The sequence below is a fragment of the Ambystoma mexicanum genome, chromosome 6q, assembly GCF_040938575.1.
Source record: "Ambystoma mexicanum isolate Mex_15411 chromosome 6q, UKY_AmexF1_1, whole genome shotgun sequence".
NCBI classification, from domain to species: Eukaryota; Metazoa; Chordata; class Amphibia; order Caudata; family Ambystomatidae; genus Ambystoma; species Ambystoma mexicanum.
The window spans coordinates 1,601,206,806-1,601,226,988 of NC_090937.1; the positions used below are offsets into that span (position 1 = coordinate 1,601,206,806).

The 20,183-nt window shown below is 46.5% G+C and overlaps 1 protein-coding gene across 3 annotated transcripts in view; it reads right to left on the reverse strand.

Moving 5' to 3' along the window:
- LOC138516887 (disintegrin and metalloproteinase domain-containing protein 33-like) overlaps nucleotides 1–20,183 on the reverse strand; it is a 629,971-nt gene that overhangs the window by 246,294 nt on the left and 363,494 nt on the right. For all 3 annotated transcript variants that reach the window (XM_069632337.1, XM_069632338.1, XM_069632336.1), the window contains exons 6-8: nucleotides 7,309–7,498; nucleotides 4,435–4,500; nucleotides 2,220–2,291 (exon numbers count right to left, since the gene is read on the reverse strand). In XM_069632337.1, the coding sequence (XP_069488438.1) occupies nucleotides 2,220–2,291; nucleotides 4,435–4,500; nucleotides 7,309–7,498 (328 nt within the window). The remainder of the gene's footprint in view (nucleotides 1–2,219; nucleotides 2,292–4,434; nucleotides 4,501–7,308; nucleotides 7,499–20,183) is intronic.

A 20,183-nucleotide genomic window follows, 5' to 3' on the forward strand; every position in this document is an offset into this window, starting at 1 on the left:
CACCCACCGCGGTAAATGTTACACATTGACAGGGTGAGTAAACTATCTAAACAGAGAGATGCACTATTTCTAATACTTAAACTTAATCAAAGACCGTGAGACTCATGTTACGGCCCCCACCCTCTATCTGTTCTATGGTTACAGAGACAACCTGTGTAACACAGTGAAACGGACAACATTGTTTAAAGCAGCTGTTTGAAGAGACATAGAGATGTAACAGATTAGTTTTAACCTTATATTTTACACAGAAGCCCTTTGTTTGCAACAGAAAGGGTATGACACAGAGGAGGAATGAGGATTGGTTTATTAATAGCATCTAAGCACAATTGTATGGTTTTTCAGAATATGCACAGAGTCTAAGGGCTTCATGACGAGGCTTGCGCTGATGGAATGAAGGAGGTCGGTATGGAACCGGCTCCCTTCATTCTGTCAGGGCTGATTACAAGCTTCCCATCGCGGGACCTGGATCGGACGCCTGGTAAAAGCAGGCGTCCTTTCTGGGACCCGCGAGGGGAAGAGGGAGGTAACAAAGGGACACTCATAATGTGCCCGTTGTTACCTCCATCCCCATTTCCCTTGAGCCCTATGGGGGCTCAAATGGGAATGGGGAATGGTTCCTGCAAGGAGGACTTACCGGGTCCTCCTATGTCGGAATGACCCGGTAAGTCCCCATTGCAGGAACCCGGAAAAGGAGCTCGGTTTGGAGACAGCCATGGAGCTAATAGTTCCATGGCTGCCTCCAAACTCGTAATGAGGCCCTAAGTCTATTAAACAGACCACCCATGTGAGAACTGGCTACCCCCACCCACCACCACAGGTTAAACTCACCCTTTGGTTGGTGAAGGGTCTTTTTTAGAACCCATATATTGATTATAGCACCAATAGCTATTTATTACTGTTTTATTGGCAGCCCATGATGTGGTGATACCGAGGTGTGTCCACGGATCAACTACTGGAAAACAAACTTAACTTGAGATTGGAAGATTTATTAAATATAGAGTCTAAGTTTTATTAGTCACTTACATTTCTACACTCCTGATGAATGTTCACCACTAATAGGAACTAGAACAGAAACATGTCGAGTTCATGCCTAGCCCAAAGAGCATAGGTGTTGTGTTAATTTCAACACCAGGATAAATCATTAGCATCCGAAGGAGGTTGTAATGACTATACACCCCTTTAGACATTAAAAATCTCTATATAGAAGAGTTACTGCACCTAGAATAGTCTTAGTCTCTGCCCTAGAACATTACTTCTTTAGGATAGAACTGAGCAGTTATGTTAAATGTTTTCCTATATGTATTGTTTTCACTAATACGTTGACATATGTGCATTAGCTGTCGTCTTGATATACTGTATGCATTTCATTTTACATTGTTTTTTATATTTAATAAAGTTTCTATTTTGCTAAATTTGGTTATAATTATTCACTATACCACATCATAGGCTGCAAACGTGCTACGTCTTTGTTTAATGCCAGCTAAGCAGAACCAGAAGAAATGCAGATGGAACGTCCAAGCCCGCGTTACATTCTGAGGCCAGAAGCTTTCTCCATTAGTCTGCCATGGGCACTTTGAAACATCATGTTCTTGCTGTATGAGCGCCTTCCAAATGCACAATACTAAAAATGTCTGTCTAGTTCCAGAGCCCAAAAGAACTACATGCGCGGGCCCTCCTCCTCCACCTGCCCACTTACAATGATATTTACCTGCTCTGCCAGACTCTTAACTGGATTGTCAGTGGACCCCAATTTCTTCATGATAGAAATGGAAGTAGGCCTTTGCCTGGAGTCCGTCTTCAATTTCTATGACAGGCTCTTCAGGACCTACACACATGCAAGAGGTCTCTTTCTTCTTTCAATAATCACTACTAGCACTTTGGGGTTCTGATACCAAGAATACCTGCAGTGGTCGACTGGATCAGCCTGTCTTAGTACCTGAGCCCAGCGTTAAGTGTCTCACTCTTCACGGGTCTATAGCTTGTGCCCAAAGTGCTACTGGCTGATTCAGCTCTCCGCCGCATGCATTAGTGCTAACAGTATAAATGACGCAGCATAAACCTACATTTGATAACAGTCCCTTGTGACGTTTCCTCTCCATATATAATCAGGAACTCTAGAACCTTCCTGTTATTCTCCCTCCATATTTCCACACTCAGCACAAGTGGACGACTACATCCGAGTCATGGGGTCATCTAAACAGGAAGGATCTCATGCTTACCTTGTCTACGTAGTTGGCGATTTCCATTATGCGCTGCTTTGTGTGGCCCAGGTCTTTCTTCTGAGTTACAAACTGCACAGAAAACCAGAGGAATTAGATGAAAATATACAGCACAATCATTACAAAGATGACATTTGCTACTGTCTACTTACATGGGCGGACATCCTGCAAATATTGTAAATACAATCTGAATATATTCTGCCAACTACACATCAAATTAATTGGTATTTTACTTACTGTAGGAACCTGATTGGGGCATATTGTGGTAAAAGACCTTGAAACCAGATCAACCCTCATTCAGAATTGCAACACCCCTGGCGGAGCTGGTTGGGTGGTTATGGGGTCTAAATTATATGATATGATAGGTCATTTATAATGCGCTTAATACCCAGAGGTTTCTAAGCGCGGAAACGGGGATCAAACCTGTGTTGCTCCGTGTCGTATTGCTTCTAAGGCGAGCGCGTTGCCCCTGAGCTATCCTCTCGAGACTGATGTTGGATGCGGATGTGCATGTCTACTTTAAGTCAGTCTCTTCTACGTGTATTTATTTATTTATTTATTTATTTAGTGCTAAAGCAAGTAAGCCTGGAGGCAGCAGAGCGCTCATAACAACACACACCATGTAAACATGAACTACTCCTCTCCTTTCCCCTGAAGAGTAATCTCCAGACCCAAGCACCGGCTGGAAGCTTTGAATTGATCCTTGCATCTCATTGCAAGGGTGTTTCTGTTGGACCTTGCTTCTAACCCTGAATTCTGGGAACGTATCTGCTTTCTTGGCATCCTGGGCCTTAATGGCGTCCCCCAAACATGACCCCACTGTCACCATTCAGGGCCCTTTCATATACATATCATATATAAGTCCCCTATACTTTCTCCGCTGAAGGGCCCATAGTTTGTGAACGGGCCTGTAACAGGGTCTTGAACTATCTCTCTTCAGCTGCCCTTGATTCTGTGTTATCTGAAATCTAGCACCCTACCAGCAGACCCCATAGGTGTTCGTGACAACTTCAGCGCATGTGTTGGACTTGGTCCCATATCTATTCCTACAAAGAAGAGACCCAGAAGCAATAGTTCCAAACTGCTATGATATGACATGATAGGTTATCTATAACGTGCTTAATACCCAGAGGTTTCCAAACGTGGACCCGTGGATCGAAGCTGTGGTGCTCCGTGTCCTCTTGGTTCCAAGGCGAGCACGTTGCCCATATCCCGAGACTACTAGAGGAGCAACTATGACGTGCATTTTGAAGAAAGAAATGAAGTTTTAGGTACTACTCTGAAGTAATTTTTCAGAGAATAGGCCAAAACGTATAAAGCGTTCATTCACTTTGCACTTTGCACTTTGCACAGAGGGACTTTATGCCACCAGAAATAGTCGCAGTCCTCCCTCGATAGGAGCTTTTGAATCCTTCTAAGATTGTCACATCCATCCACTCTGACTTCCTCAGAAATTCCCTCCCCCTTCCACTTCATAAGGTGGGCTACCCTCTGTATAGAACATCGGAAAATATAGGGTGGGTGGGTAAGGGGATGCAAAGCGGTAGTTGGGGAATAGGGAGCAAATAATAGGAGAAGAGGACTGGGAGGGGATCACCCAAATATTTAAAATAATTGATGGGTTTTAAAAAAAAAAGAAATCGGCAACAAACTCATCGAAGAAATAACTGGCTCTCTGAACTACTCCAGTTTCTCCCTGCCTGTTCCATCACGCCAGCACTTAGAATGCTTTCCAAAGCATTAAGCAAATTATGAGATCAATACAGTGTTTGATTTACAGAATGAAACATGAGAAATCCCCGGACACTATCTTGTGTGTTACATCAAGTACCATAAACAAAGGGAACTGACACCTTGTCAACACATGTAGCTTAAAATGCGAACATCCCAGAGGGCCCACAGTCTACAGCTGGCGCTCTCACATGCAAGTGTCCTATGTTGAACTAGGAGACACCTGTTCCAATTGTGGCTGCCTCCTAACTTCCCCTGGACTCAGTCTCTACCCCTTCCTGAGCTTCACTTCCGTTTCCTACTAAAACTCGGATCACTAGGAAGTCGGCTAAACACTAGTCTTAAGCAATAACTAATCAAAAACAGACGTAGTCAACTGTTTACTTAGAAAGTGGCAAAGGCATCTATCTGGATGAAAATCCTTAATCCTTATTGATAATCCATCAATATATAAATGAAGAAGTACGCAAGTTCGGCGTCTTACCAGTGTGTGGTCTGCGACGATAAATAACTCCATGAACTTTGGGGTCCTCCAGACATCTCGCTTCATCTGGAGGAAAGAGGGGAAACAATGGACAGGCGTGATGGGTGTCACAGGACCAGGAAGGGTGATCATAGTTAAGAGAAGGCAAAAAAAACATCCTGTGGACATTTGATGGTCTTCACAAAATCATTTTGGGGACTTAGGCCCAATAGCTCTTTGTTAAATACTCTGGTGACAACCATTGAAATCAGAAGCTTGTGTTATATGTGACATTTGGTAGACATAAGTATTTTCCACCCATGGGTAAAAGCAATGCAGGACTGCTGAAGGAGCAACATTATTAGTATGTAGCGATACAGGGCTGGCGCGTGCAACAGCTCGGTCATTCCTGCAACAGTCCCGAAATGGCTCTCGGTAATAAGGAACCAATGGCAGACAGAACTTATTTAGCACAGCCTTCTATTGGAATTAATGGCCCTGAGGGCATTATGTGGGCAAGAGTGATGGCAGTGGAGGGTGAACGTTTGGTTATATTACACCCTTCTCTGGCACTTCTTTAAAAAACTAATATAGGAATTCTGGGATAGTGTCAGAAAACAACCAGTGCTGCAAAATACCCACTAACAATTATTTCCATTTTTTTAAAGGTTGTCAATATTTGCTAACCTCTGCTATTGATTTCTATAACTCTGTGTTGAGATGTTATAACATGCATGCCCATCTTAATACAAAAAAAAAAGAAAAACAGAATGAATTGAACAACAATGCAATATTTTTAGAAACCTTTACATTTCTTGGAACTTTCCATAAGGTCAATGTTGGCTGCTGTTACTTTCTGGGATTCCGCGTCAATTTCTGGTAAAATCAAAACGAGCAATTTCTTATATTTGAAAAGGACTTCTCTGCATATGTGGTGCAGGGATTTTCTGTAGAAAATATTTTCTGCTTATGCATGGCCAATATTTGGATTATTTTGCTTTTATGATGCCGGGCGTAGACTAACCTTTTTAAATGAACATATTATATAGACTCCGCTATCATATTCTGTACCATAGTGGGATCTGTGTGTGTCCCAAGGAGGATGCAATAGCGCGTATGCCAGGAACCTCTTTCCATCTAAGAGGCTGGCACATTCCCTGCCCTCGAACTGTCTTGGAGGAAGCCTGCAGCCATGCCTGGTTTGGGAAGAGTGGCTTTGGGTGCAGGCGGTATAGGCCGACCCGAGTTAAAGGACTGGTCTTATGGCCTGCATCTAAGGTGATAACCCTCAGGGTTATTCATTACCTGGAAAAGTATCCGTGTGAAATTCTTTTTTAAGTCTTCGCCTTAGACCACAAAACCTTCTACTGAATCACCCCTTCTTGACAGATGACAGAATGTGACCGGAAATGGGACATGCTCTACCAGCTATAACAGCCAACCACACCACATCTCAACCATGCATATTGCAAACAGCAGTACCTTGCTGAGAAGTACTGGTAAGGGATAGTTTGGAATAGGCTGTTTTGTTTTGCTGTTCTGCATGCAATATTATGTGAGTGTTCATTTGCAAGGTATACACACGGCTGCATCTGCCTCATTCAGTGCCATTTGTTGTTATTTGTGATGGGCCAGATAGACAGAAGGCACGTGCTGACCCTGCACGCACCCAATGCTACCTACCAGCCTCCCAGCCTAATGGACACTGCATCACCCCACAAAACCATAACACTGAAACACGGCATGCCAAACACGCTTGACCACAATCTCAAACCTACAGAACCACGTGCATGCATGAGTTCGCTTGACACACTCACAATTCATAACAAACATACCCATCCCAGTGTATTGTCTGCACCATCCAGGCCTCATGAGTCACTAGGCTTCCAAAAACACCTAGAAGCTTGCCCACACAGAGCTGGTGCTCTACCGATCTGCGTGCATCAACACTGAAGCGCGTTCTACGCCTGTTTCTCACCCGGTAGAGGTTGCACCTAAGCAAGGCTGCATTGTTTATGCTACCCCTTATTCTGCTGTGACCTCTACTCTACCTAGGGGCAACTAGACATCCTCTCCTCTCCTTGGAGGAGTTCCACCCACTGGTCCCTCAATACGATGGCCCACCTCCTCCGCACCCAAGGACACCTCAGTACCTGTGCCCATCCACCCTACTATTTCTTTTCATGTCGTACCTCCAGTTGCTCCCTGTGGCCCTTCTTTTATTTTTACCTCTTCTGGTCTCGACTTGCCTCCCGCCCGGTTTGCTTATGAACTGCACCCATTTGTCATCTTCCCGAGAGGCCTCTCCCGGCTGTGAAGTCTTCTTTGGGTGGCATTTCCTGTGCAACCTCTTTTGTGGGTGAGACGGGAAATGCAGCCCGTAGAGCCCTCGTGCTGCAGTATTATCTACTCTGCACTCATCACTGTGCTCCTCCTAACCTCTCACCCCAATCCAGCCCATCTCTTGCATTTCCATAAGGACCACGCAGTCATGCAAACAGCAGATATTGTGCTATATAGGACCAGTAATGTAAGGTAAGATGGCGATACAATCAGCAAGTTCTCCTTGTTCCCCCATTAAGTGTCTCCCCAATGCTTCTGCTTCTCATTATCTCTCATCGGGAGGTAGAAGATTGGCTGTAAAGAGGCATCCTGTGGAAGTCTACCCACCACAGATTGTGCAAACTGGGACCTCTTGCAAGTTACCCATACCATCGTTTAACTACACCTTCCGTTCCGTGCCATTTTTACCAGGTGCCATGTGACTTTCTGCAATATTTTGCACCCTAAGTATCGACATTGTATCCAGTAACTAAAGTGGCCCTTTTTGCCCCCCTTCTGCATACCCTCAAAAATGATTACAGTCCGAGATCAGACACAATGAGTCATTCTTACCCTCGAATGCGCCGGGCTGGAGATGAAGCTGGCGAGGTCCGCGGCATGGTTCTCAGATGGCGTGCTGTGCCCGCAGGTACCTCCTTTCATTGGCAGGTACTCCGTGCGGTAGATGAGGTGGAGTTCAGGGTCCGAAATGCCGTGGGGTTTCACGTAGTAACTGTCATTGCTGTTCAGAACAATCAGGCCGCTGTTGGGGGGGAGAGGCGGAGAAGTGGTGGGGAGAGCAACATGATTTCCAATTGAAGTATTTCTCAGAATAAAGCATACATTTATCTTCTCCAACTTAAAGACAAACCTTCATGAAGAAGGCAAAGTATCACATGTTTGACTCCTACGGGACATATGTGCTCAAAGACTCATGTGCATGTGAGAAGCAACCCTTAGATTCTTCTCCCCAGCTAGATTTAGCGACAGCAAATGTAACAATCTTCCGATTGGTTGACTTACAGAAATGTAAAGCTTGAGCGATGGATCTGCTTCCGGACCCTCTTTAAGTAAGCTCTTCTTAAGTTCTGGTATAATGGGCATAGAAGTATAATATTTTCAAGAGTTTCAGACAACAAACACAGCAGTCCTCATAAGCAGCACCCCACCCTATCTTCAAGTAGGCCAAACAAAATAACATATAATGACCCCCCAATTGAGGGTGGAGTTTATCTAAGTAATCTTCAAAACCAAGGGATACTTTGTCAAGTAGACTCGAGCGAGAGTAATTTTCGGACCTTCGACGAGTAGAAGAGATTCCTAAACTTTATCAAGAAAAGCTACCAGTACATTCTTCTTTGACCTCTTATTTTTATGCATGTTGGGTTAACCCAGAGGTCAAAAAGATCTAAAGACCAGAAGTGGGGTGAGTTGGGGGGGGGTCTCCCTTGCATTTTAGACCGAAAAAAAGGTCAAATAAATTCGATCAAATGTGATTATGTCAAATAGACCCAAACTATTGGAAATTGCTGCGTTGAGCTTGACATGCAGTACAGGGACTATATTCCGATTGTTCCTCGGTTCAGCTACAATTCCATGGAGGTCAAGTTCCAGTTTAAGTTGACCATGGGGAGCCCCTTTGCAGCAGTTTTCTCAAGAAAGAGTTAATTGATGAATCTTTTATAACACACTTAACACCAGAGACCAGTCTCTAAGAGCAGTAGCGGGATTCAGACCTGTGTTGCTCTGTATTGTCTTGCAAATGTATTGCCCCATTGTTTTCAATTTCTCCACACTGGCATACCCTCCTAGTTCTGATCCAGGAATAGCTGCACTTTGTGCTTGAATCTTATAAACCTCAAGAGATGGGCTTACACCACCATTGCCATGTATTTGGCAATTCTTGCAATTACATTACTCAACCTTTCAAGGGGTACAAAGGATGTTTCTGATTGATTACCCCAGTTACTTGCAAAGCGTATGCCAAGATAATCATACGTAGGTACGTCTTCGACCAGCCTACCATCTATGGATGGTGTAAGATTGGGTTCCCTTTTACAACTAGACCTCTTGTCGAACACCCTTCTGTACTGGGAATTGAGCTGTTGGTCGAAATCAAAAATCACTATAGACCAGCAGACCCAGATGGTCTGCAATTGTTCATGCAAGTTGGGCATCCTATAGTTTGCTAATTCTCTAGGTCTATCTTTAGTCTTACAGCTTGGTGACAATCTTTGAAAAGTATTAGACTCATAAACCAGAGAGCGCGATCAAGCAGCCGGCAAAATGGCCGCATAACACCTAAAGCAATCACAATATCCTTTGAAACGCAAAGCAGCCTTTTAGGATAGTTAATGGAGCCATTTTGATTTTCTCTATGAATTGGTGCAGGAGGCATGGGAAGTTCCCCAGTGAAATCTACCCTAGGGAGATTTTGAAGTGAGAGTAAACCTCAGCCGCGCATACTGACCACCGCCGTCCAACAGCCCGCATGGAGAGAGAATACTGGAAAACACGGGTGTCACCCTGTGCGGGATTGGCACACATGCTCTGTCCAGTTCAGAAGAACCAACATGCGAGAGTTGCAGTGGCTGAGACCTTGCCAGCGGTACGCCGCTGCATGGCATCACGTGGAGGTTGAACGGAAAAAGTGGCAGGCTTGCTTGTTCCCTTGAGTGGAGGAGACTTAGGTGTGCAGATGTCCCCGTCGCGGGGACAAAGTAACACAGTGCAAGGTCACCATTGTCACCACGTTAAAATAACGGGGGGAAAACTAGGCGGAAAATACTGATTTTTTTTTATTTGAATACAAATACATTTTTGTAAAGATTTTTGAAATGTAATATGGGGGGGTCCTTCCCCCTCACCCACCCAACCCCAGTCTTCAACCTTATTTGATTCCCTAACCCAACGCCCCATCTATTTGAATGGAAAAAATATGCTAAAATAGGGAAAGATTTGATTAAAAGAATTTTTGGGCCTCGTTGTTTTGTCATTCGTCATTTTCAGGCAATGATATGATATGATATAACGTGCTTAATACCCAGAGGTTTCTAAGCGTGGACCCAGGGATCAAACCTGTGTTCCTCTGTGTCGTCTTGGGATCGAACCTGTGTTGCTCTGTGTCGTCTTGCTTCCAAGACGAGCACGTTGCCGCTGAGCTATCCTCCCGAGACAATAACATCCCACATGGTGCACCCTGCTGAAGATGAGAGTCAGCAGGGCACAAGAACGTTATAGAGAGGAGGAAGGGAAGATGAGTGCAGTGGACAGGGAGGACCAGGTTAGGGCTCTTCCAGGGAAGGGAGCCGAGGGCAGGTGCTGGCTAAGGATGCTGTGCGACTGGTAGGGGGTGGTCTAGCCCTGGTATTGGGCCCTTGGCAGGAGAGCAAATGTCTGACGTGCCCAGTGATTAAACAAAGCTTGCAGTGAGTGAGTATGAGTGGTGGGGCATGACATTTCAATCTCCCAAGGACACCTATTATCCTGCGGCCTGAGCGAGGAGCTCCCAGTACACAGCAGCAATTATTATAGCTGTTCTTTTATAACGCACGGGTGGTTTCTAAGCGCAGCAACGGGATTGGAATCTGTGTTGAGCAGCTTCCAAGACAAACACGTTGCCCCTGAGCTATCCTTCCTATGATACCCTGCCCCATTGTGCTGAGGTCACTGAATACTAAAGATGTGGGCAGGGATCAGTTAGTGCAGATTAAGACCGTAGATGTGTGAGGACATACCCGCTGCCACAGTTAAGACAATAGTTTTTTTTTTAATAAATGCAGAGAGAACACAGGATGCAATGGTCACAACAACATATGCTGAGTTGTGTGACAGAGCGAAGAAACAAGATCGCAATACATCAGAAACGTAACCTTTAAATTGTAGACATTTGGTGAATATAATCAGTCTAGAAGTCGGCACATGGAAGGCGAAAAAACCACACATCAAGTATAACGCATGTTGCGCACACATTAAATGAGAGCTCAGTAAACAGAGGGATCCATGAACCAATCAAAACGTAAGAAGCAACTATTTCAACTCTTGTCTCGGCTAACCATACACGTCCAGGAACGGTCCCCAAATCTCATCAAACTTGCCAAGTTGACCCCTATATTTAAACATGGCCTTCTCAAAGGTCGAGAGGGTTGGCAGCACATTGATCCATTCGTCCATGCAAAAGTACTGTGGATAGTACCAGGCGCGCCAAATCATCTTCTTGGCCAGCACGCAACCGCAGAGTAGCCAGGTTTTGATCACGTAATTGATATCACCTAGTAGATTATCATCTCCAAGAACAAGCAGGGAAGCCTTCACAGGTATGTCAAGTCATAGCACCAGACTCAATCTCTCCTTAACTTCCCTCCAGAATGTATTCGTTTTGCAGCAAAACCATAGCAAATGGCTCAGAGTTCCTTTCTCCTGCCTGCATTTCCCGGTCAAATCATAATCAGACAGGGGTCTCCGGACAATCCGCTCCAGAGTCCAATATGCCCTGTCGAACAACTTCATCTGGGAGGCCCTTAGACCCACACCCCAGTCCATCGATGACAGGCAAAGGTTTCTGCAGCATCTCCCCCAGTAGCCAGGGTCCAGGTCCTCCACTGGCTCTGTAGACCAAATAGTCAGAAGTTCTGAATCACTCTCGCTAGCGGAGGCCAAAGCCTTGTACAACGTGGCGGTCACAATTGGAACTGTACCCACTGCCACTGTCGGTGGTGCTGCTACTAGATGCTACTCGGCTAGGACAGCCTTTGCACTAGAGTGAGCTGTGTGGGCAGGTGGGGCACTTGCCCCAAGTGCTATGTGTGTCCCGATGTGGTGGTGCTACTAATACAGGAATGACCAGGAATGACCAATGAGAGCCAGGCTGCATGAGCCTGCTGCAAGCACATGATTTCCCTACTTGTCAGCTTTCTCACCCCAGCTGATGCATGATAAGCCAACAAGAAGGACCTACCTGGAGTGCTACCAAGACAATCACTCACAGACCAAGCTCCAATTAATATTACTGCCTCTGTACAATAGCTGTGGCACACCTCATAATCTATATTAACATCCTTCCAATGGCTTCCGCAAAGCAGGTAGAGCTGGATGGCTTTGTGATACAATACTCCAGGGACGTCAATTCTGCAAAATGCCTGGCGCGGGGGAATTGACATCAAGCACCAATGACATCACAGAAAGACATTATATTAGCTCAGCTCTGGAACCGATAACATCACAGGAAATGTCTTGATCACTCAATGAGCCCTGATGACATCACAAACCTTGTACCCCAAAGATGGAACATTTTATTTGGGACAACTAGGATGCTTCCTTAATATGCCATGGTTACAGCCTTGACATCCTTTGAATAAACAGTGCAGAGTCAATGTGCGCAAATAGATTTTATTTTATTTTATTTTTTTTTTATTTGTATATAATCTTTGTTAGATTTTTACAAAGGAAGTTCTCATGATTACATATAGCTTATTTACGCCGTCCAAGGTTTGTCAAAATTGAGGGGATTTTCTCGTTCGATATCAAAGATATCAGAGGTGACTAAATAGATTTTATTAAAGTTGAGACATGGTGCAGTCGCGTTTCTCAAAAAACTATTAAACAAAATGGCCACCATGGATGAAGAGGGAAGGGAACTTCTCCTAGTCCCTTCTCCCTTTCTATAGCAGCCATTTTGGGACTGAATAAGTGGCAAGCGGACAGTGTGGGAAGCTGGCAGGAGGTGAGTTGTGGGCTGGGGGCACAGATGGGATAGGGTGGAGGGTCAAAAAGGGGAGGCAGGGTCTGGAGGCCAGAATACCAAGAGGTGGTGATAATGGCCTCCCGTTGTTCAGGGTGAGCAGAATGCAGGAAAGCTCGCCTTCAAAGCTCCCTGTTTGGGAGAGCCCATGGCATCATCCATTGTGTTCTAATACCAGGTATGAATGTCTCTGCATCTGAAGAGCAGTCCTAGTATAGATGCATGGCATCTATAGCATCGTAGCTGACAAACACCCTAAAGAGTAAGAATGAGCAGGGGGTGGGTGCTACTTCCCTCTTGCCCCCACTGTTGCCTATACTCAAAGTGCTGAAGATGAGTGTGGATACCACCGCCTAAAAACTGCATTCTCTCTCGCACAAAGAGGGATCCTCAACTGCCCTGTTAGATAAACTATGCAGCTAAATCACAGAAGCCAAAAAAATGCACAACCAACAACGAGGATGCTATCACACAGCTGAAATAATAGACGTCGCAAGATGGACACCAACAATAAAGACGGAGAAAGTTACTTACCTGTAACTCTTGTTCTCCATGGTATGTCTTTCCTGGATTCACAGGCTCATGAATATTCCTCTTTGTCGGGCTGGGAAGCCTCAGTACATTTAAAGCGGTTTAACTTAAAGCTAACATACTGCTTGTCTACTCTATAGAATATCAGTATTGCCCCAGCCAATGACACTCTTCCTCCTAAGCTCCACCCTTGGTGGCCATCTTCAGATTTGGTAGCGTGCATAATGTGGCGGTATGAACCAAGAAGAGCCAGAGAAGGGAAGGAGGGAGTGTTCGCATGTGAATACATCCAAGACCCATGCTGGAGACCAAGAGTTACAGGTAAGTAACTTGTACCTTCTCCAGCATGGGGTCTTGCATGGATTCACATTCTCATGAATATGATCACAAAGCAGTACATATACACAACCACAAGAGGTGGCAACGCTCACAGAAGCAATTCACTTACCCCTGGAACAGACTTACCTCAAGCAAACAGGTTGCATAGCACTACCTGACTCACCTGGGACTCTTCCCTGGAATCCCTGTGTCGACGTAGTACAATTTTGTGAAGGTGTGGGTAGACCTCCACGTAGCAGCCCTGCAGATGTCGAGCAGAGGAACACCAGAGAGAAACACTGTTGTTGCTGCTATGGCTCTGCTGCTATGCTATAGCTAGGCTATGCTGCTATGGCTCTGGTGGAATGGGCCATCCTGGAGAGGTCTGTTGGCCAGCTGATGACAATCATGATACAGCCGGAGAGCCACCTGCAGATGGAAGCCTTAGAAAGGGAATTCCTATGTCCCACAAAAAGCAGAGGTGTCTTTTGAAGTCCTTCATGTGTGCAACATAGACCTTCAGGGCACACGCAACATCCAGCAAATGTAATGTCCTTTCAGCAGGGCACGTGCAAGATGAAAGTCCGACAGAACCTTTGGCATGAAGGAAAGATGAGTTTGTAGAACCATTATAGAGGCGTGAAAATACAAATACAGAGGCTTACAGGAGAGGGCCTGTATCTCCCCGACCCACCTGGCTGAGGTGATCACCACCAGGAAGGCAGTTTCCCACAACAGAAGCTTCAAAGAGGCTTGATGCATAGGTTCAAACGGACGCCCCATCAGTTCAGACAATAGCACGTGGAGCTCCCACGCCAATGCAAGAGCCTTCACCAGAGGGAGTGTTCTGAAGAGGCCTTTGAGGAACTCCTTAACAAGCATGTGCGACCAGAGGATGACATGACCTGGAGTTTGTGTGTATCGATTTATGGCCAGCAAGATGTAGAGAGGGGCCTGGCTTTAGCTAGGATCTTCTTGCATTCTAAATGCAGCAAATAATTTCCAAATTCTAAGGCTGCAGGAGCCAGGCCATGAGGTTCAGAGATGCTGGGTTGTGGTGCAGTAGTGACCCACCTTCTCTGCAGAGGAGGTTGGGAAGTGGCGGGACCACCGACAGATGGAGACGGTCCGACTACCAGATTTGCTTGGTCTACGCCGGTGCAATGAGGATCCTATCGCAGTAGCAACATCTGAGCGTGTTGATCACTGATAACAACAGTGGGATTGGAGGGAAAGCGTAAAGAAAGGCCCTCCCACAGGAATGAGAAGGCATCCCCCAGACTCCTCGGCTGAGGGTATCTGCTGGCAAACATCTGACACTTGACGTTGGCAGCTGTCACGAAGAGATCGATTTGAGGGAGACCCCACTCATTGAAGAGAGAAGACACTTGCACCTGTTGAAGCTCCCATTCATGGCAGGACCGCAGATCCCTGGTGAGAAAGACTGCAATGGTGTTCTTGATGCCTAGCAGGTGAAACGGGACAAGGAATATGCCTTGAGCAATGGTCCAAGACCACAGATTTTGTGCTTCCAGGGAGAGCAGAGGGGAGTGCGTCCCGCCCTGTTGCCTGATGTAAAACATGGTGGTGGTGTTGTCCATGAAGACCTGCACCACCTTTACCTGGAGCTGAGACTGAATAGACTTGAGGGCCCAGAAGACTGACCTACTTTCGAGGACGTTGATGTGCAACTCCTTTTCCTCAAGAGCCTGAGTCCTCTGGTGTGAGAATGTCCTGCATGGACTCCCCAACCCTCCAGACAGGCATCGGTCATGACTATAGCCTGATACGGAGGGATCTGAAAGTGATCATCTTGTGAGAGGTGTGGACAAACTGGACACAATTGCAGAGCTTGATGGAATGCCCGATTGAGGGTGATTTTGTCGGTCCATGTGCCAGTGACTTGTTGCCACCTGGCACCCAGAAATTCTTGAAGGGGTCTTATCTGCAGCCTGCAGAAGGGGACCAGATGGATGCAGTAAGATGTCATCCGCAGGGACTTGATGGACCAGATTATTGCAGCGGAAGCTGTCGACAGCCATTGGACCTTTCCCAGGATGGCCTTCACCCTCTCTTCTGAGGGAATCGCCAAACACGAGACTGTGTAGTGTCAGTAACCCAAGAACAGAGCGTTCTGAAATGGCACTACACAGGAATTCAGATAGTTCAAGAAAATCTGAGCGAAGTTGGTTGGCCTTCACGGTGTGCTGGTTTGCCAGCGTGCGGGAGCAAGTCCGGAAGAGCAAATCATCCAGATAAAGGTAAAGGTGGAATCCTTTGCTGCACAAACGGGCTACCACCGGGGGCCAGGCATGTGGTGAATACTCTGGGGGCCAATTTTAGTCTGAAGGGCAAGGACTTGAAATGGTAATGTCGCCCCTGAATGACAAACTGTAGGAAACTTCGCGTTTTGCAATGAAGGCGGATGTGGAAGTAGGCATCTTGCAGGTCGAGGTTTGGCAGGAAATCCCCTTCCTCCAGTTGATCAAGTACGTGCTGCAACGTGACCATCCTGAACTTTTGGGATTTGAGGAACTTGTTTAGGCAGCGCAGATATAGGATTGGGCACCACCCCCCTGACTTCTTCTGCACCAGAAGGCATCTACAGTACACTCCAGAGCCCCACAGGCATTGAGGGACCAGTTCCATTGCCACTTTGCCTAACATGGCTTGCGCCTCATTCAGCAGCTGAGCCACGTGCAGTTCTTGTCACGTGACGGGAGGAATGTGTGGGCATCTGTCCTGGAATTCCAAAAAATGCCCCTGCTGAAGGACATAGAGCACCGATTTGTCCATGGAGATCTTTCGCCACCGATCAACTGGGGTGCAGAAGTGGGGGCACGCGTCCTGGTCCAGTTCAGGCTTGCTTCTGCATCTGCATCCTAGATGGGGGTCAACAACTAGGCTGGAAGCCACTGCCATAGGCCTGAGAGTGTCCGCTATAAGCCTCCTGAGTGGTAGAGCAGGAGGGCGGATGATAGGGGGTTGTGAAACTCTTTGAAGACCTAAAGACTCTCTCCTTAGAGGAATAAAAGGACTACCTCCTCTGCTTAAGGGTGCCTAGAGAACGCGCCATCTCAGTGTCAATCTTTATGGCATGAAGAGTTATATCAACCACCTTACCAAACAGGTTGTCACCATCGAAGGGCATGTCAACTACCTTGGTCTGCACATCTGTGCAGAAGTTGATGGCTTTGAGCCTATCCTGGTGTTGGAGGGCCACACCATTTCCCATTGGGCGAAAGCCAGAATAAGCGATTTCGAGAGCGATGGTGATGGCATGGTCAGAGGTAGCCTCCCCCTAGTGGAACAGGGCTAAGGCTTCAGTCTTCTTATCGGCAGGGATGAAGTTGATGATGGGCCCCATCTTATACCATAACTCCCTGTCTCACCTTGACAGGATGGCGAGGGCTTTGCGGCCTTGATTGTTGAAGCTGCCGTAGTGACGATGCTCTTTACTGCAGCATCTGGTTTCTTACCCTCCTTGTCCCGAGGAACCATTGATAAAGAAGAGGGGTTTGAAGGCTTCTTTCTAGTGGCAGCTGACAGCACCGAGTCTGGTGAGGGCTGGGACCTGGGCACTTAGGGCCCAAGTCTGGAAAACTTTACTTCTTCTCCAATTGGTCACACTTAGCAGAAGTGGTATTAGGAGTCGTGATGACCACTAAAATGTCCTACTATATGTCATCCAACAAAGGGACCAATATAATGGTCTTGTTGGAGGATTCTCATTGTTTAAAAACAATGAGAGGTGTTCCTGGCCGCATTCCTGATCTGAGTAGAATTCCTCTGGAAGTTCTTCTTCAGAGCTGGTATAGTTGCTGGATACCTTCTGGAGGATCCCAGAGGTGCCAGAGCACAACGTGGTGCAGCCTTGATGGGCCTGGGCAGGAAGTCCAGAGCTGGAGTTGTGTCTCCCGCTAAATCAGAGCCCTTAGGGAAAGTGGCAATGATTGGAGCCTGCAAAGCAGGAAAAGGTGCCGTTGTTGACTGGACCATCATCAGAACTGCTGACAGAGTTCTAGGCGGCAGGGAAACCTTGAGCGTAGTTATCGTTGCAGTGGTAAAGGCGACAGTTGTGGAAGAACGCTTTGGTGTTTCTGCTATCGAACGAAGAGTAGACTTCGTAGATTAAGTCATCGATGAGGTACTCGTTGATGGGACATTTGTCGACGGGGTAAGGGTCTTGGTGGACAAAGTCGTCAAGGAGGACCATGTCGATAACAGAGGTGGGTCCTTCGATGACTTGCTGTTCTTGTCCCCTGACACCAGCGACTTTCCAGCGGTTGGAGGCAGACCACCTGCCAGTAGGCTAGCCCTCGACAGAGCTGGTGGCGGCGGCTGGCCTCTCTCTGCACTAGGTCATGCGGCCATGGCAACCATTGATGAGGAAGATGATGGAGTGTGTGATTTAACCTTTCTTTTGGATCTTCGCCAAGGACACTTCCTCAAAGAACCTCAACCTATTTTTATCAGAGTGATCATGCTCTTTGGACCTGCCGGCCCCGGAAGAGGCATAACTATGTCGGAGGCTGCATCAGTGGCCTTCCCCTCTTTGATCCATGCCACCAACCTCCGATGGAGGTCCTTCTGTGTCTTCAAGGAAAACGACAGGCAAATTGAACATCCAACCGCATCGTGGTCGGGATGAAGACAGTAAATGCACTTGAGGTGCTGATCCTCGAAGATATTTTTCAGACTGCAGTTTTCACAGGACCTGAAAAGACGTTTCTTTGTGGCATCCGCCCTGGTGTTAGAGCAAGGCCCAAGTCTTGGGGCTGCGGCGCCATGAGCTGGCGATCCAACGATGGACTGAGGATCTTCTCCGGCAATGGGTATCTGACGTTGGTAGTCACAACATAGATGATGAAGTGATCAAGATATTTCTCAAATATAGCTGAGAAAATATTAGCTTTTAGCTGCAAAAAGCAGCTAAAAGCTAACGATTTTCAAAGAGCGAAGCACAAGGACTCCCAACACGAGAAACATGCAGTAATAATCTGAAGATGGCCACCAGAGGTGGAGCTTAGGAGGAAGAGTGATATCATATGATATGGCATTTATAACAAGGTTATTCACGAGTGTTTCAAGGCGCAAGTGTCATTGGCTGGGGCAGTATGACCCAAAGTGACACTGATAGCTATAGAGGAGACAAGCAGTTTGTTATCTTATTAAACTGCTTTAATTTTACTGAGGATTCCCAGCCTGACGACGGGGAATATTCATGAGCACGGAATCCACACAAAATCCCATGCTGGAGAATTGAAGGACCACTCATGTACAAATAACATTAGGTTTGTCGGCCTACTGGAATCTACTGGCACAGACAAGTTAAACAATGCCTACATATACTTCCCCTTGAACTAATAGATAAACCTATAGTATGCCTTAAATTCAAAACCTAAAGGGGACATTAAGCACTGTGGCCCAGCGTGGTTGCCGGCACTCCGCCTAAATCCTTTATCAGACAGCTACTCAACCACAACGTCGTACTTAGAGCTGACCACAAAATGGGGAAACTCAGATACTTAGGCTTGTTATTCTCAATATTTCCTGACTTCAGTCCAGGGCTCTAGGCACTGCTACAGGAGGTGAAGGCGGTTCTCTGACAGTAAGGGATCTAGTACGCTATAATGTGAGCTGGGAAATTGAAAATCAGACATCACGCGACGATCCACTTCTTTACCGACCCTGGCCAGGCGGATCAATTTCCCCGTTCTAAAGCTCCTTCTGCTAGGGACCTCTATTCAGATCGGCATCACCTCATGTCTCTAGGGAATGAAGATGGATCCAATGCTCAGACATCCACCCTTCACCGGATCTACCAACCATCACAAAACAACAATGCGTTTCTTGATTAAATCACGGATCTCATCACAACAGCAACTGTGAACAACACAACTAACATCTTCTTCAGAGACATCAACCTGTCTGGAACCAAAACCACCCAGACAACCAGAGAGACTATACTTGAACTGTTGCTCATCACAGATCAAAGTCACATCAAAGGCAATACACTTAACCAGGTATTCACCACCTCTGCAGGCAGGCCAGGAGGGTATCTCAGGGGCAACATGCTTACCTTGGAAGCAAGATGATGCGGAGCAACACAGGTTCGATCCCTGGGTCCGAGCTTAGAGACCTCTGGGTATTACGCGCGTTATAAATACCCACGTATTATTATTGTTTGTGTTCCTCCACTACCTTTGGACACATGCCGTGCTGCTACCATCTTCACTCATTAAACCACTCCCTGACTGGGACCTTCGCCACCTTGGCCTCTATATCTGCCTTCTTGGGCGAGCAACCTATGAAATTCAATGAAAAAACCTTGTTAAAGGGACATTATGGTTAAGTTGCGCTAATAAAAACCTTTGAAATTCAGTGAAAAAACTTTGTTTAAGGGACATTATGGTTAACTTGTGCTGATACAAACCTATCAAAACCAGTGGGAAAAGTGTGTTACAGGGATATTATGGTTACAAGTAAAATCGCAAAACCCCAGACATTCGCCAGTTATGGTAAGCCAAGCAACCGATGAAAGGAAGTCGTACTGACAGTGCAGAGAATCTGATATGATGGGTTTTATTCTCTTCCGTGCCCAGGGATATACTTGCACATGTGTTGGGGTGGCATAGGGGGCACTTATGCATGAGAGCATCCCTCTCAGCGCTGCGCCCCAGGGCCTCCATGGGAAGGCGCTACATCCGTGGATGGTGGTCTGTGTTGGCTAAAAAGGGCGTGCGACAGCAGCCTAATTGCTAGGGATCCAGTGGGACAACAGAGCCTGTACCCTGACCGCATCTTCAGGGGATGACGTGGACCACACGAGCGCATCATGAGATGTTCATGTGTGCAA